The sequence below is a fragment of the Wolffia australiana genome, chromosome 6 (genome assembly GCF_029677425.1).
Source record: "Wolffia australiana isolate 7733 chromosome 6, ASM2967742v1".
Classification (NCBI taxonomy): domain Eukaryota; kingdom Viridiplantae; phylum Streptophyta; class Magnoliopsida; order Alismatales; family Araceae; genus Wolffia; species Wolffia australiana.
Window position 1 is genome coordinate 9,681,089 of NC_135840.1, and position 18,926 is coordinate 9,700,014.

General features: G+C 40.6%; 1 protein-coding gene and 1 long non-coding RNA gene across 2 annotated transcripts; one reads left to right on the plus strand and one right to left on the minus strand.

The window, feature by feature from the left end:
• Positions 1-1,040: 1,040 nt before the first annotated feature.
• Positions 1,041-3,848, minus strand: LOC144704368 (uncharacterized). Its single transcript, XR_013581803.1, has 2 exons — positions 3,067-3,848; positions 1,041-2,412 (listed from the first exon to the last, which is right to left on the minus strand). It is a non-coding gene; the product is annotated as an uncharacterized LOC144704368 (long non-coding RNA).
• A 9,310-nt stretch (positions 3,849-13,158) lies between these two features.
• Positions 13,159-14,351, plus strand: LOC144704364 (endochitinase EP3-like). The gene is made up of 2 exons (XM_078576775.1): positions 13,159-13,654; positions 13,740-14,351. Exons 1-2 carry the CDS (start codon positions 13,174-13,176, stop codon positions 14,150-14,152), a joined length of 894 nt encoding a protein of 297 aa, XP_078432901.1. The 5' UTR covers positions 13,159-13,173; the 3' UTR covers positions 14,153-14,351.
• The last annotated feature ends 4,575 nt before the right edge of the window (positions 14,352-18,926 follow it).

Below are 18,926 nucleotides of genomic sequence, written 5' to 3' on the forward strand. Positions count from 1 at the left end.
TGTAAAATCCCAAAGTTCCTGCAGATTTCTGTAGTTCCTAGAATGAAAGATTTTTACAACACCTATTGTTGATATCTTAATAGAAAAAATGACTTCAGAATGTTTTTTTCTGGAATAATTTACAAGTCGATGAATGAAAACGTCCTGTACTGCTCCTAAAACTTGATTTATCAGCACCTTGAAATTCATTGTTTAATTCTGAGTCTAAAAGGTAGTACAAAATACTCCATTCTCTTAACAAGATTTTCATGGATACCTTTCAAACTCGCAAAATTTGGTTTAAAACGCTTTTTTTCACAATTTTTCATTGAAGCTTGTTCACAATTTACATAGGAAAATATGCAGATCTTACAAACACATTGGATAGTTTCGTAGAGTATTTTTACTATGAAATAAATGTACTATGCAAAGGGACCTATATCATCTGATTTTTATCTTGAGATAAACTGGCTAACTGAGTTCTAGTATTTCTGTCTTTCTTCCCTTAAATTTCAAGTTTTCCCTTGCTTTTCTCTCTCAATTTTACTTTTTGTCACTTATATGTTTTACTTTGTTTTCAATTTACATCTAATTCTTGGATTTTCTCTTTCCCTACCCTTTGCTCTTTCCACCTTCTTGCTTAATTTTGACTTTGATGCAGGACGTCATCGAGACGTCATCCGATCGACACCAAATGTGTAGGATCAGTGCCGATGACAGGTAGTGGTAGTCAGACTACTGCGGAGCGTCGTCCGATGGTGAATGTGGACGAGCGAATGACGATGGAATGCAAAAGCGGTAAACTATGCTACGTGCAAGTGCCGACTCGCGGGAATTTCCGATGTCCGGGAAATCGACGTAGTCGCCCGGGGAGGTAGGGTAGACCCTTCGATCCTCGTCCGAGAGGATGAAGACAGCTACGGCGCCGAACAGGGTAACCCTGCTGGGCATTGCTTCACGGGACGGGCGAACCCGACTCGTACCAAACAGGTAAGACGCTCTTGTTCTCGATGTAATCCACTCAACCTATCTCGCTCACCTACGTCTAACCCAAGCACGGAGGAGGCAAACTGAAAGTGCACTGAAAAAGATAAGAGACGGTGCCGGGGCGGGCGTACCTCATCAGTGTCCGGGGATGGACGTCTCGGCTTCGTGCGTCGGCTTGGTGCAGCGTCATCGGGGACGATGGTTCTGAGGTACGGAGGAGGTCCTACGGGCCAGTGAAGGAGGGCTGGCGCGACGTGACGGTGTCAACTGCGTGCAGGCTGCCGCACTGGCACGCCGCAAGCACACGATGGCGATAGTTTGTGCCGCGAGAACCCGCGTAAACGGCGGCGTCAGCACACAGTTACGTGAGCACTGGCGGCGGGGTTACCGTTGGCTCGCTCGCAGGGTGCAACGTCAGGGCATTGGCAGGTGGGTGGCGGAGGCAGATTGCACCGCGAGCGCACGCGCAGGTGGCGGGCTTCGCACGGCACAGGACTCACCGTGGCGAGCGGAGTCAACGTCGCGCGCGGCGGGCGGATGGTGGCGGCAGGTTGCACTGGTGACTCGCGCGTGAACGGCGGTGTTACCGCGCAGCCAGGGGACGGCGGCCGTGGTGGACCGGGCCGTTATTGCGTGCGGACGAACAGACCACGGTGGTCGGTCGGCGCCACGAGCAGGCGCGCAGGCGGCGGGGTAGCCGTGCGACTACCAAGCAGTCGCGGTGGGTGAGGCCGGTGCCGCGTGAGGGAGATGACGGTTGCATGCAGAGAGGCAGGGGGCGGCTTCGGCGGCGGTGGTGGCGCGCGCACGACCGACGAGGGCGCGCGGGCGTCGTGGGATGGTGGCGGCGGCGGCCGAAGGTGGGCTCACTCCTCCTCTTCCTTCTCCTTCCCTCTTCTTCCTCTTCCCTCTTCCTCCTTCCTCCTTCCTCCTTCCTCTTGGATCGGGACCCTTCTTGTCTCTCGTGAGATTTCTTTTCTTCAACAAAACAAAAGGGTGACTCTTTTAGGGCATCCATTGTTCCTTTTATAGGGGAACCTTGATGGACCCTTAAAACTACAAAATAAACCAAATAAGAAGGGGGGGGGGGGAGAAGATGGTTCATCCCCTTAGAGGGTGGAGGGAAAGATCCTTATAGATTGGATCTCCCATCGCTACAACATGATTTTAACGGGAATCAAAACAACGAAGGACGAACTAAAAATGAAAGCGACGAACTAAAAATGACGAAGTAAAAATGACGAACTGAAAAAAGAAGATAGCGTGCCCGTTACCCGGAATACTTGAATCCGGGCGTATGTACCGTCGCCTTGGCTTGCCGGGCGGGTTGGACGCGAACCGGCGGCGATGTCGATGACGATAGTGACGTCTCTGAAGACATTTCTGGGGGCTCGGGCTGCGCCGCGCCATCCAACTTGTTTTACTCTTTGTTGATTCAATTTAAGCCTTAAAATGTTAGATCAATCTTTTAAATATTGATTCATTTCATTTTCAAATAAGTTGAAAACTAATCACTTTATTTTGGATTGTTCTATCAAAATATGATATCATATTCAGAAAATTTACATGTAGAAGCTACTTTCATCTTATTTATCAATACACTATAAGTAAGATTCAATTACCATACATAGGGCAAGTCATGTGTATAAAACATATTGATGCAGGACGACGACGGTGTCATCGTCCGGTCGGTACCGAGGTCAGGCTTGGGTACCGGGGGCTAGCGCGGCTGTTGTCGTAGATGTTGTCCGTCGATGTGGACCTATCAAGATGGGACTAGGTGATGCGATGCAAGCCTAGGTGACGGTACGTGCAGGCCCCGACTCATGGGGTTTGCCGGGCTCCATGCTCCGGGGCAGGCGACCGATGATGGTGACGGTGACCTCCTGACCCTCGTTGGAGCGACGAAAGAATCTACTGCGCCGAACGGCTTAAATCCGTCGGTGCTCTTACGTAACGGACGGGCTCAGCCCATACCTTGGGAAGACGCTCTTTGGACCCTCTCGTATCCGTTTACCCTCTCACCTACTCTAACATGAGCGCGGTACGGTGGAGTGCGTCGACAGATATACGACAAAAGATAATTAACGGGCGAGGTACCTCGTGGCGCATCGTCCCACAGTCGTATGCAGTCAATGCAGAGTACCGGAGGGCGGGGTCGACGGGCAGGGTCGGTGGGGACTCGGCGTTGCTCGACTGGCAGCATGGCGCAGCTCAGGAGCGGTGGTGCAGCAGTAGAGTCAGCAGGGGAGAGGCGCGGTGCGCGAGCGGTTATTGGGCGGCGGCCCTCAGGGCGGCGCAGGGGCAACAGCCCTAGGTGCGGAGCGCGCCAGACAGGCCGCAGATGTCTGGCGGTAGTGGGGACCCGGCGGTGGCGGCGATCCTGCGTCGGCTGCAGCCTATTGGAGGCGGCCGCGTCCTCATGGCGGTGGCGGCACGTCGGCCTGGTAGGCGGCGGATCCGGCGGCCCTCAGGGAGCAGCGGCGGCGGATCGAGCGGTCCCTGACTTGGTGCGGGCCGCTTTGGGCGGCGACCGCGTCGTGGACGGCGGCATCCCCATGCGACGGGGCGACGACCTCAAGGAGCAAGGGGCGGCGGCCTAAGGGAGTGCGGGTGGTGGCCCCGTGCGACGGGTGGCGGCCTTAGAGAGCAGCAGCGGGGGGAACCCGTGGCCTGGGGTTCCGACGGCGGCGGCCGCCGCCTAGGGTTCCGTCGGCGGAGTCTGACGGAATGGGACTCGGCGGGACGGGACGGGCGACGGATGTCTGCCCCGTTCCCGTTCCGCCCTTCTCTCTCTCACTCTCTTTCTCTTTTTTTCTTCCTTTCTCTCTTCTTCCTCTCACAAGAGGACGGGACGGGTTCCTTCCTTTTCCGAAAATTCAAAAGACTTCTCTTCTTAGGGTGCCCTCTCCTTCACTTATGTAGGGAGGGTGATGGGCCCTAAGGAGGGACCAAAAGAGGGGGAACCCATTAGGAAAGGTTCCCCCTCTTTAGACCACTAATACATAGTTCTTAAAACAAAACAAAGGGAAGAAAAGGAAGAGGGTTTGAAGGGGGAAAGACGAAACGAAAAGGGCCCTTGCAAAGATAATGGCCGGGGAAAAATCAAATCTATCTAGATACCTTTCGCCCTTGCCTTGGCGGGCCGATCTGGTGGGGCTCGAGCTGGCGGGTGTCGCCGACGACGGCTGGGTCTTTGGTGTCATCTTTGATGGAAAGGGGTCTCGTTCTGCATCACATATCATCTGGGAGACTCTGAATATCCAAAAATAACTCCTCCACGGCACGAAGGATTTCATTTCCCCAATTTCTTAAAAAACTACATTTAAGATTTTATTTAGGAAAAAGTACAAAATGTCTAACATATATAAACTCTAATTGTGTTCTTTTCAAGCTCATCTGCTTCCTTATGCATGTTGGTCTTATGAAAATTAAAAAATTAAAATACGAAGCAGTATTATCATTTTGACCAACCTGTATTTCTAAGGTATGATACGGAATTACATAAAACATTTATATCAATATTTTTTATAATGTAAGAAAACTCCTAGTTGTTGAACTTCACATTTTTATTAAGAATATGCTTCTGAATAATTTTTTTCTAAATATGAGGTTACATGAAAACTATCTTTTTGATATCTCATTTTTAGTTAAAATACATATCACCCTACAAATATATAGATTTAAATCTTAACTGTAACATACATATTTACCATACCTTGTATCTTTCTTGTCTAACTGTATCTGAATTGAATATCTACTTGCACTATATTCCTCATATTAGTGAGTGAACTTTGGTTTCCAATCAAATGCGTTGATCATGCTTTTTTAAGGTGACAGATATTGATTGAGAAAATTAGAAATAAAAAAAAATTTATATTGAGAAAAAATAGATCCAACTTAAAAGCTAGGAGTATGTAAATAAACTATGCGAAGTCCACTTCAAATGGTATTCACCCATCAGTTTGATTTTAACAACACATTTTGATTGTTTGACCATTGAAAAAAATGTGAGTTTTTAAATTATTTTTACACCTTTGTATTTGGAATATAACCAAATTAAATAAATGCATAATTAAATAATTTAAAATATGGAAGAAACTGTATTCATTTTACAATGGTTAAACTTTAGAGACATGCCGTTGAGAAAACTTATAAATTTATGTAAATTAGAACAAACTATTTTCAAAACTATTTTCAAAATTTATATCCATCAAAACTATTTTCAAAAATATTCCCTTCAGACTTATGTCATTAAATATTTTACTCAATATGTACAACACATTCTTAGAATGGAACATCCATAAACAAGAGGGGTTGCATTATCATTTCATTGCTCAATTTTATTTCATATTATAAAGTTTTAAAAATTGGAACAAGGAGATTTTTACTTTCTTTGCTGAAAATTTATAACCCGCTGATCTTGTTGCGAAAAATAAAATATTATCATAATTACGAACATTCAGTGTATGGACTAATTGTGTTTTCTCCATCTATCTTTCATATAGTATTTAGCAGTAGTCTTAAATAAAAGAATCCGTAAAAATGTGTTTAGATAATTCAATGACATTGAAATGGAATTTACTGAGTACACCTCCCAGATTTGATGAGATAACCTAACTTGCATAATAAGAACTTAGGTCAACTGAATTAGAAATTTTACAGCAACCATCAACCTTATGTTGCTACAGAATAATTGAATATTTTTTGTAAATCAATTGAATGGAGATTTTACCTCATAGGGATAAGAAGCTAATTCATCAAAATAAACTTTGAATAAATTCAAAAGTATTATCTCATTAAATATATGTGAATGCTAAGGTCAAATATGATTTGGAATTTATACATCAATGTAGATAAACAATATATTTATTCCTGAACTATTTTTCTGTCGAAAATTAAACCATGATTTTCATATACATTCATGCAAACTAAGAATTTATGTAGAATGATGAAAAATACATTTTTTAACTTAAATGTTCTACCTGTTTTGAAACAAAAAATTGAATTTTGGAATTCGTGATAAGGTCTGATAAGAGTTTCAACCTTTTATCAAAATAAAAATAGAGAAACTAAAAATAATAAACTCTAGCACGCCGACCTAGATAAGTAGCACCCATGGGATGCCTCCAATATTCATAAGGAATAATAATAAGTCAGATCATTTTATTTACAATTTTTTGTGGTTAATAAATATAATAATTATATTTTCAAACGAGACTAATGTTTTATTTTAGTTTCTGTATGGAACGACACATGGTATTTACAATAACAATGACATTTAAAAGTACAGAAACACTAGATTGTTTAAAATTTTTAACTCTGTCTCAAGTTTTTATATTTTTCCTGAAATGAAATATGCCAATAATTATAATATGCAATCGAATTCGACCAATTCAGCCAGCACCTAATTTTCCAGAAATACGTCCCCCCAAGAATTTCCGCACCCTGAAGACATACCATAGGTGATCCACACATTAATCAAGAAAACACACCCTTTGTTACATCCACAAAGTAGCACATGAGAGGATGAAATGTAACTTTGAGAATGATGCTGGATCCATCATATATCTTACCCTTAGCTTTGGGTCATTAGAGTAGCCAATGTTCTTGTAATGTTCATAATTAGGAGTCCTCGGCTAAACAAAGATCTTGGATGGTTTTATTGATCATCGGCTCATGGGTGGACGTCTGATCTTCCAAAATAATTCAGCAACATATCTAATTATGAGTTATGAAGAAGTGTATAGATCAAATATGATATAAAATTTCACTATAGTAATTTGGTTTTATGTTTTGCTTCCAAAATTGTTTTTTTAATGTAATAATGACACAGTTAATAAAATAAAATTTTCATGTGCTAATTTTTTCTTTTTTCTTTACTTTATTCGAAACATTTATTGAAACCCTTTATTCGATGACAGCATGTCTCATGAGAGACAAGTAAGGACTATCTTTGTTCAGTTCTACAGCATTGATCTAGATGAAAAACTCAAAACAATTTTCGGTGAAAGACTTTAACGGAATGGTAACAACATCAACAAATTACGAAATTAATAGTTTCAACACAGATCACATCGGTGACTTCTTGGATCCTCAAGCAAGACAAAATGAGGTACTTAGGTTTGCATCCTCTAGACGTATCCACATGGTCTATGGCACATTAAATCTCCTACTTTTCTTTGATAAGCTCCATTCAACCTCCGTCGTCGTTATTATTCCATCCCAATCATATCAAGAGCGGAGTGGGGATGTGGGAATAAGGAAGAAGAAAGGGAAGGCCCTCGAACAATTCTTGCATGGTTGAATTTTGTTCGTGGTCTTCCCCTATTTATTCTAAATGGGTATGTTTCATAAAACCCTCCCAAACTTAATTATATCTTACGACATCTAAATGTCCATTTGCATGTGACCCTCTAAGACTATTTGAGGTGTAATGAGTCTAACAGACCAATAACTTTCATTGTCCTTCCAAATTAATTAACTATGTCATCATATAGACTTAGTAATTTTGGATCAATTAAAACTAATCAATAGGTTGAGTATCCACCCCGTGGGGTTCCAAGATACACCTCGTGCTCTAAAAGATACATAAGAGTGTGTATTGATTCACTTAGGGAATCTATTCATCATTAGTTACTGTGTTCATATAGTCACTAATACACTTGGCGCTCGTAAGATGACTTAGGGTATGGTGAACTATTTGTTGGGTTCTACACACCTAGATATGGATGAACACAAGGATTCCATGCAACAAAAGACTTAAATGAAATCCTAACAACATCATTACAATCATGAAAAGAAGAACATGTGCACGGATCACATCCGTGATTTATTGGATCCCGAAGCGAGAGGAGTCAAGCTCCTTAAGTGATCAGCCTCTAGACGTACTAACGTGATCCTTGTCATGTCAAATCTCCTCCTTCTCATTGATGAGCCACACTCAATCTTCATCACCATTGTTACGCCCTCTCGATCTCATCGTGAATGGAGACGAGTCATGGGGAGAAGGGAGAAGGGAGAAGGAGGGGAAGGCCTTTTGAACAATTCTGGCCTAGGTGAATTTCGTTCAGGGCCTAAGTGTGTGTTTTTCATAAAAACCCTGAAAACTTATGGATATCTTCCCACATCAAAAAGACCTTTTTGCATGTGACCCTTCAGGCCCATGTATCAGTCTAGTTAACCACTCCAGCAGCCCAATAACCTTGTTTGGTTTTTGAAATTAATTAACTATATTATTATATAGATTATATAATATCGTATTGATTTAACCCAATTGATAAGTTGAGTCACCAATACGTGGGGTCTCAAACTACACCTCGTGCTCTTGAAGACACAAAGGAGTGTATATCAACTCACTCATGTAACCTGTTATTTATTAGTTACCATATTTTTATAGTCCCTCATCCACTTGGCACTCCTAAGATGACTTAAAGTATGGTCAATTGTCAAACCCTTATTTATCGTCCGAGTTAGTATTGATACATTTAAAAATCATCAGAAAACTCTTCTCTTGATATTTCATCTCTTATGCTAAGGGTAGACGATCCCATCATGACCATTCAATCGTCTTTGTGAACTTCTTGATGCACCCAAACCAAGAGTATTTAGATTCCCATGATTCAGAAGACATAGATCATAATGTCTTGGGTCTATGGACCACTTATACAAATGTGATGTGAATCAACCTGATTGATAGTTTAGTATAATACAATTCAGGGATTCGTACTGATCAATTCAATGAACTCTTTCCACTAAAGAGCACCGCTATCTAACCTTAGTGTCTCCACACTAATGCCTACGAGAAAAATCATACTCATCATATGAGTGAGGCTAGATAGTGCTATTCTATCTTGGTATTTTGATGCCTTATCAAGTATTCTTTGAATAGACATATTTAGAATACATGCATAAAGACTAGTGATCTCCGTATTACGATCTTATCATTGTTCGCTAAGTCGGATCATATATTCATGGACTTCATTATAAGTATCACACATGCACTATAATTAATATGTTCTATTAATGAACATGGAACGATATATGGAATGTGTGATTGGCTTGCTAGCCACATATATTCCCATCATTATCAAACCCTAATAAGTCTTGTGAGTTAGTACTGATCGATTCAAAACTCTTATCCAATATTCTCTTACAATGAGGGTGGATGGTCCCATTTTGATCACTCAATCATCTTTGTGAACTTATAGATACATCCGAACTAATACTTTTTAGAATCCCATAATTAGATACTTATAGGTCATAGTCAAAGTATGATTGTCCGTTCGCAAGATGTTTTTGGTGTTTCAGGTCTAAGGACACTTACACAACTATGACGTGAATCAACCTAATTGATAGTGTAGTATAGTAAAATTCAAGGATTCATACTGATCAATTCACGAACTCTTTTCAATAAAGATCACCGATTATCTATCTTTAGTATCTTCATAATAATGGCCAGGGGACTAGCTTGCTCATCCTATGAGTGAGGCTAGATACTGTCATTCTATCCAGATACTTTCTTAATTATCCATTGAATAGGAATATTTAGAGCACATGCTTAAAGACTAGTGATCTTTGTATTACAGTCTCATCACAGTTCATTATATCTGATCATGTATCCATGGACTTCATTATATGCATCACACATACAGTATAATAAATATGGTTTATTAGTGAACTTGGAACGAGATATGGAATGTGTGATTGGCTTGTTGTCCTGATATATTTCCATTAGTCTCCACATGATCAGTGACTAGAATTGAATATTTCTTAACTAGGGATTAAAAGGTTTATTTGGGATAAATAGGAGGGAAATAAAGAGGTAAGAAGGTGATAGATATATTTATTAACATTAAGATGATTAATATTAAGAGTAACATATAGTAAAACTGTTCATGCAAGAAAAAGAATGGGAATATTAATAAGAAAGATAAATTTAAGTGTAGGTGTCAGATATGAAGGTGGAGAGAGAGATATATATTTAAGTCTAGTCATAATGGGGTGGTTCTATAAAGTGATATGGAGGTTTTTAATAGGGGAGAAATGTGCTGGGATATGAGTTTGAGTTAAAAATGGGATGGATCTTGCTAGATAATAGTGATGAAGATCAGATAATATAAGTCATAGAAATGAACCTTAGGTCCTTAAGATTTTGCCAAGAACTCCTAACACATGAACAACATACTTGATGGATATCAAAACTCACTCTCTTTCAATCTACCTACACTTTTTGAAAAAAAGGCCTAAGCACTTATTTTACAAGGATCAAAACTCCCCTCTTTTACATCTTTGGTCAATGGATAAAAAGAGGGAACACACAAATCTGACCTCAAAATTTCAGCTTTATTGGCCTCTTGGATTGTCAGATATCAAAGTTTGAATTTAGAGAAATCTTGGGCATATCTCGTTCCAATGGATATCAAAGTTAACACGTAAAATTTCTTCAGATAATAAATCTCACAGAATATTTAGTTGGCGGCCAATGTGGATTTTAAGAGAGCATCCAATGTCTCCCATAACGTTCTTTCTCCATCCATGATATGCATTGATATTTTAGTGTAATATCCATGAAAATATAGATGCTCTCTTTGCAATCAAGATGGAAAAATTTTGAAGTTCCAATAGATATTTTAGTCTCATTAATTTGTTGCATAGTTATATTAATGATAGTATGAGTGCTGAACTATACCACAATGTTTATTAAACCAGTCAGTTTAGAAGGAGTACCATTATATATCCGAGTATCATAATTATTTACCCATAATTTAAATATTTCATTTTCCTTCCTTAAGTTTATTTATCTTCATGCAACATAATTATTTTCCCTTAGGTTTTTATCTTATGTGAATGACTATATGGCTAGTTAATGTTTACCATTAATTAGGGCTCAAAACTGGACATGCATAGATCAAAATCTCACAAAAGAGTGTTTTGGTGCATCAGTCAAGTAGTTTATAGCTACAAAGGACCATAATAGAGACAGAAATAGAAGTGGTCGCAACGCCATAGAGCCGGTCAAACATTACTGTCTGACTTGAATTTCCAACCCCAAATAAACATTATAAAAAAAAATGTATATAAAAAATGCAAATTTGTAAAAATATTCAAGTAAATAAAGAAAATAAATCATAAGGATAAAAATAAATAGCTCGAAGGTCGACAATAACTACTAGGGAAATCTTTCTTACCTGTGCATGCATCAAAGGTAATTACTAATAGGTTTAGATGTATACGAGATACAAGTTCCATGTTTAGGATTAAGTTCCTTGACCCAAATCTTATGTGATGTGTTTTTTGAGGATGACTTTCCTCCAAGATTTATCTTCTTGTCGATTGCTGAAATATCATTCCATTAAATTTCATGTTAAGGGAAGAAATGATTTTCTAACTCTCTACAAGGAGAGGATTTGGAAAGAGTATGAAGTCCGACAGCTAGTACTTGATCTATCCAAAAGTGTTGGGAGTTATATGAAAGATAAGATTTATACTAGAATGAAGCATCTAAAAAGTGCCTCGGGGATAGAGATCCCTTCACTACTACATATTCTATTTAGAGAGAGGGTGGGTCATAGAAAATAGGCGTTGCGTTAAGTGTGGAAGCAAAGGGTGAAAACGGGTTACATGAGTACGGATGACGGAAGAAAGAATGAGAGTCATAAAAACAAAATAAATGGAAGAAGATCTGAGGATGAGCGGGAAGAGAGAAACGGAGAACGGAGAAAAGAGAAAACGAGAGGATGGAAGGAGAAAGCTGAGACGGTAGAAAAGGTAAGGCAGAAAAAGAGAGGAAGACTGATAAGAGAGAGAAATGTGGAGGAGGAATGAAGAAGAGAAAGAGGTATCGGGGTAAGAGAAAGATTCGGAGGAGAGGAAAGAAGAGATAAGAGAAGGAAAAAGAGCAGACGGGGGAGAGAAAGACGACGGAATAGAAAAAAGACGACAGAGACAAAGATGAAACGACAAAAGGTTTTTCCATTTTCAATAACAGCGGGAGCTATAGAACAGAATACATTAAATATATTTATATATATTTAATAAAATGAATATTATGTATAATTCCGCCCAGTTTAGATTCAGTCAGATCTCAGGGCTGGAAACCTTACTAAAAATTCAGTCGAGAGTCAAGGAGGACGCTGCATTGTGAGGGGACTATTGAGGCAGAGGAGTCAGCAACTCGCTAGCCCAGTCAGCGGCTGTGCTGGCCAATAGGAACTTAAATAAAGAGGAGCTTGTAAAAATATAGCAACTTTCCCTATACTCGTTTAGAGTAATACTTGCCTGGATTTTATGAGTTCAAACATAGACAGGAAGAGGGATAGAAGGCTAGGATAAAACAGTAGAGAGGACATCAATCAACGGTTTGGATTTGATTTATCTAACCATTATATTCTGTTATAACTGCTACGGTTACATTATAGCAATTTCTATTTTACAAGATTCGCCATTCCCTTGTCCTTTCCTGAGGAAAATGCATGCCTTTCCTTCGTATTCTATTAGATTTCTATGTCAATCATTTACAACGTTGGTCTTTTCAACGGACAAGGGGGAGATTTGGGAAGAAAACAAAGGCACAGTGGTGATGAAGGCTGTGGAAAGTAAAGCCTTAACCAGGACGTGACACTGCCGTAGAGGTCCAAAGAATACGTCGTTTGCCCTATCTTCCACTTCTTTGTCTCATTTGTTGACCCTAAATGTGAATGTTTTTCTTCTCAAGTCTTAGGTGTCATAAGTTCAACAAGCCGCGTTGAACGGGTTTCCTTGATATCTCCCTATCGCATCTCTTCACCACTTTCGGATTTCTTTCTCTCTGGGACTTGGTCAGACCACACATCCCTTGACCAATGACAGTAGAAAGCGGCTATTTTATGTTTTAAAAAAATTATCACTATCTTGAACCATAAACCACGAAAAAAAAACAGTCTTTTAGGTATTTAGGAAGGCGGAAGTCGATCCCAAGCGGAATTGGATGTAATAATTTAATTATATGGAAATAGAATTACGATGAAGATGCGATCTTTACCGAACGCCCATTTCGCTGCTTATCAGCTCGGTACACATCACGAAACTGGTCTTCCTTGAACTTATTTTCTTCTCCAAGTCAGTCAGCGAAATTACGATGTGAAAGCAGAAAAAGATTCGGAGACAGTAAGGCACAACGGACGTGTTCCTCACTTGGAACGGTTCAACTCACAGGCCTCCTCTCCTATGCCCGTTGAGGGCGATACAGTCTATAAAAGCCATGTTCAGGTTGAATTCTCCTCCCAAGTTCTTATCACCATGGAGTTTCCCCGTCTCCAGTTGCTCAGTGCATCACTGTTTGCCGCCGCGCTCGCAGGGTTTATTCTGAGCTCGGCCTCTGCCCAAAATTGTGGCTGTGCCGCTAACCTCTGCTGCAGCCAATGGGGCTACTGCGGCACGGGCCCAGACTACTGCGGCCCTGGTTGCCGACAAGGCCCGTGCACTACAACGGGGCCCTCTATCGTCGTATCAAACGTTGTCACGGACGCCTTCTTCAATGGTATTATCGGCCGAGCCGCAGCTAACTGTCCCGGCAAGCGCTTCTACTCCCGCGCCAGCTTCTTACAGGCGCTCAATTCCTTCCCGCGTTTCGGCACCGAGGGCTCAAGCGATGATTCCAAGCGCGAGATCGCCGCCTTCTTCGCCCACGTAACCCACGAGACCGGAAGTATGTGCATTACGCCAACTATACCTACAACGTATGTATGTATCCTTGGGGTCGAGTTATCGCTGAAATTTGTCGCTTGTCGCAGGTTTCTGCTACATAGAAGAAATTGGTGGGTCGAGCAGGGACTATTGCGACAGGAGCAACACGCAGTACCGGTGTGCTCCGGGCAAGGGGTACTACGGCCGGGGCCCTATTCAGTTGTCGTGGAACTACAACTACGGTGCTGCCGGGAGGAGCCTAGGCTTGGATTTGCTGGGCTCGCCGGAGACGGTAGCTACAAATCCGGTGGTGTCGTTCAGAACGGCGCTTTGGTTCTGGATGAACAACGTACACTCGCTGCTAGTCTCCGGCCAGGGATTTGGCTCCACTATCCGGGCCATCAACGGCGCTCTCGAGTGCAACGGCGCCAACCCGGCCACAGTCCGAGCCCGAGTCGGGTACTATACCCAATACTGTCAGCAGCTTGGAGTCTCCCCGGGAACAAACCTCAACTGCTAAGTGCAAAAGGCCAACTACTTCATGGAATAAGCTCATCCCCGCCGTCCAGTCAGATGGGCGCGTTTTCTTCTACATTAAATAAAGGCGTTTCTACAAAAGTTATTATGAACTTTAGTAGAGGTTCATCGAACCGAATTTGTCATAAAACTATTAATGGGTCGTAATTACTCAAAATATTAAACGCTACTTCAGTAGAAAACTCAATGGTTAGTCTGATTGGGCAGAGGGGACGGGGCAAGGGTGGTCGGGAAGCAGATGGCATGGAAAAGCGTAGGAGATGCTTGGGAAATAATGGAATAAGGGGCAGGTTGGGGGTCAAGGGAGAGAGGGCCAGGGAGAGAGACGGGAGAGAGGGAGAGAGAGGGAGAGAGAGGGAGAGAGAGAGAGAGAGAGAGAGAGAGAGAGAGAGAGAGAGAGAGAGAGAGAGAGAGAGAGAGAGAGAGAGAGAGAGAGAGAGAGAGAGAGAGAGAGAGAGAGAGAGAGAGAGAGAGAGAGAGAGAGAGAGAGAGAGAGAGGGGGAGAGAGAGACTATGAGAGATTAAGGGGGGGAGCGTATACGTATATTTATGTTATATACCATGGAGAGAGAGAGAAAGGGAGAGAGAGAAAAAGAAGAGGGAGAATGATGTGGGACAGGCAAGCACACTTGTGTAGATGTTAATTAACACTATATTATCGTGATATAATGTTCCGCGAGGTTGATTCGGATGGGTTTGATCCTGTCAAATGAGACTGAACCTATGAACTAGGGACTTAACAAGGACAAACTAGGGAATGACCAATATATCCCTGATCTAATGAAATTTTAATAAAAATGGAGTCACAAGGTCATACAACCACTCAGAGAAAATCAATAATTATCCTTGAACAAAAAATATCTCAGACCGAGGCATCACAAGGCGTCTTTAAAAAGGGAACCAATAGCTTGATTGTTTTGACGTAGAAATGACTTGATTAACATTGATCTGCAGCTCTAGTCAAAGATCACAAAAGGAAAATGGTGAAGGTGTGGGAATCAAAGATAATGGGAGTAAGATAAAACAGGTAATGAGAGAAGATGTTCAGGGTTGAAGTGAAATGCTAAAAGTGAAGTTAAAAAATATAAGGCTTGAAGGGTGAATATATGAAGAAGGAGAAAATGAGGGGCAAGATGGAGAATAGGGGGTGATATGTGGGTGTGTGGTCGATGATGTCAACAGTCAAATATTAGGAAGATGATTGAAGCAGAGAAGGTATTGTAAAAAGGGAGATATTAACCCACGTGAAGCTGATCATTGTAGAAGAAAAGAAATTTCTTTTGTCACACTTGTTGATGTTATCACCTGAGGATCATTATTCTCCAATAAACTATATTTCCCAATAAACTCAAGAAAAAATGGAATAATTACAGATAGGCTCATATCCCTTTCAAAGGAAACAAAATATGCAAAAGAAAAAGCAATGCGGAAGAAAAGTCAAATTTGGTAGAATAATAAAAAGTGGAAGGTGGTTGAGGGAGTGAAAGAGCTGAAGTCAAATAGGGAATGAGATATATGGAGGAGAAATGACAAAGAAATAGTCTGAGAGTGGATACAGAAAAAGAAAACATGAAAGAGAGACAGAAGAGAAAAATCAGGGAAGAGAGAGAGAGCTAGAGAGGGTAATGTTACTCATTTCCCTTCAGAGGGGAAGAGAGATAGACAAGAGAGGGAGACAACAGAAAAGGATATAGGGGGGAAGATATTGAGATGATAGAGGGGTAGAGATAGAGGGAGAGAGAGGGGGAGGGAGTAAGGGGAGGGAGTACGGAGAGAGAGAAATGCAGAGATATAGAGAGAGATAAAAAAAGAGAGTTAGAGAGGGCAATGTTTCTGATTTCCCCTCGTAGGGGAATGAATAGTGAGATGATAGAGATAGATTTGGTAGGAAGAGATAGAGATGATAGAGGGGGGAGAGAGAGAAGAAATAGAGAGAGGGGATAGGGAGAGAGAAAGGGAGAGATAAAGGGGGAGAGATATAGAAAGAGAGAGAGGAAGAGATAGAGACTGGGAGAATGAGAGAGTAAGAGATATAGAAGGGGAGGGGAGAGAGAGGGAGGGAGGGAGAGAGAGAGATACGAAGAGATAGAGGGCGGGAGAAAGAGAGAGCAAGAGGAAGAGATAAAGGGGGGGAAGAAAGAAAGAGAGACAGAGAGAGAGAAAAGGGAGAGTGAGAGGAAGAGATAGAGGAGGGAGAAACATAGAGAGAGATAGAGCGGGAGATAGAGGGAGAGAGAAGGTAAGAGTGAGAGGAATAGATAGAGGGGGTAGAAATAGAGAGACAGCGCGAGAGGAGTAGATAGAGGGAGAGCGAGACAGGGAGAGAGCGGAAAGACAGAAACATGAGAAACACAAACAGAAATAAAGAGATGAGAGAATGAGATAAGTGTGCGAGTGAAAGAGAGAGAGACAAGAAAGAGATAATACATGAAATGGGGAAGATATGAGAAATGAGAGAGCTATCAGTAGGAACTAGATCAACCATTAATCACAATTTCAGGTTCTGTGCGCTCAGTTGAATCATAAAAAATGGAGTTTGAAGAATTTTTTTTTGAACCTGGACTACCAATGAATTGGTTTTGTGATTGAGGAATAATCAATCCCTAACTCTTCCAAAAGCTGATGCAACCATCAAATTTCTGTTATTGTGAGTCACAAAGCATGATTGTCAGCATTGGTGAACGGTCTCTGTAGTGGGCAAGGATTGAATATTGTGGATCTTCTATTGTGATCCTATAAGTTGAGGGATAGCGCACTTCAAATAGAATTAGGTGTTACATAAGTAGAGGCAGCTTCATCATAGTCAAAATCTTTGATAAACGAAGGGTAACTTCATCATACTCAAAATCTTCACCATGTTCTGGCGAAGCTTATGAGCAAAAAGGGTGATATCCAACCAATCTTCTCAAATTTAATGGACCTTGAATGGATTTTCCTTGGTCAATAGGCATCGGTTGGCAACCATTCATGGGCGTAATATTTGGTTTGACCACAAAATATCATGGATTGTCAAAAACATGTAATGATTAATTCTTTTGTAGATGAATCATGCATCTAGATGATTTGGCAATCTCAAGACTGATAAAATATTTCAGTGGTGATAGATTGCTGATATTAAATGCTGGGCTACGGAGCAACTTTAAGTCTTTGGTGTGTCCATTATTTGACAGTTTGGCATACCACTGGAGAGATGCTAACGTATGCACAAATATAGACATATGAAGATGACAAACTTGTCATGCAATAGATTTAGCAAACCACTTAACTTCTTCTCACTTAGTGACATTCATAAATTCCTCCTCATGTAGATCACCATTTCTAAAGATATTATTTTTTTAATTTGGATTATCTGCCAAAATAAATCACCAAGAATAGAAATGAGCTTGATGCTAGCCCATTTCAACTTGGGCAAAAATATCTCAAAGAAGAAAATTCATTTGTTGCTTAATCTGGGCATGTAACTTTCAAAAGGTCCACAATCATTTTATTTAATATGAATCCCATGCGCAACTAACGGGAACTCTTCCTTCAGAAAGAGAGACAACGGACATTGTCATATTTGTTTTTCATGCATTTAAACTTTCATTCATAGAATATTACCAATCAAGATTAGAAGTTTCTAGGTGATAATATAAATTTTCTCCAGTGGAAGATGACTTCATCATGTCATTTTTCTTGTTGTAAGAAGATCCCAAAATGTTATGGTAAAATGGGAAATATACCCACTCGGATATGATCAATATGATGACATATTGAATTATAAAACTCTGTACATCACTAGAGTGATATTAACGTCCAAGGTCTGGGAGTAAGCTTTTCTTCTGCTGCAATAGAGGAGCTCCACTTTGAATTCCCAAGTCAAGAGAGCGACCGTAAATGAATACAATAGAATAAAACCATTTACAGAGGGAATAGTGTGAGAGAGACAAGGGTAATAAACAATTGGAAAACACCTTGGAAATTGTAGCCAAATCTGGTTTTATAGAGGATGAACGCCCTTTAAGTAAAAAAGGAAATAGGCCCTTCCTAAAAAAACAACTACAGAGGAATGATGCACTTACATTTCTCGTTTGCCCACTCTCTTTGGGCATTGACAAGTCAAGCCCTCCCTCTTCTGCATTTTCAAAATGGTGGGCCTATTACATCCCAATAAACTTCTCCTTGTTAAACATCCTAGTTGTTATAGGTCTTCTTATTGCTTCACAACTTTGTAGGTGCTCCACCTCGCACAGGGTACCTACAATGTGCATCAAGTCTAAACAATGTTTGAACGTGTCTCTCTTGATGACCTTTGTTAGCATATCTGCAGCGTCCTCCTCCGAGTGAACCTTCAGAAGAATACTCTCCTCAAAATTCAAATCTTACTAACGGGAGGCAAATTACGTAGTTGTTTTTGAATGACGTTGTAAACTTAATTTGCCTACTATCAAATAAATTTGATGAAATACATAAACTTACTTAAATGGATAGTAAGAGTAAGCTCATATCCATAGGGATTAGACTTTAGAGATGTTTTTAATAATTGAGTTGTTAGTTAATAAGCTATAATATAATAAAGATAATAAGTATAAGAAGAAAAATTTGAAGTAGATAGGTAAGTATAGAGATATATGAAGAAGGAATAAAGTGGTAGTATTAGTAATTAGGAAATATTTATAGTAATACAAACTCGCCTATAGTTATAGAATACCCCTTATATAGGTTAAATATTTATTATAGAATTAATATAGATATTTTTATATGTTTTTATACATTTA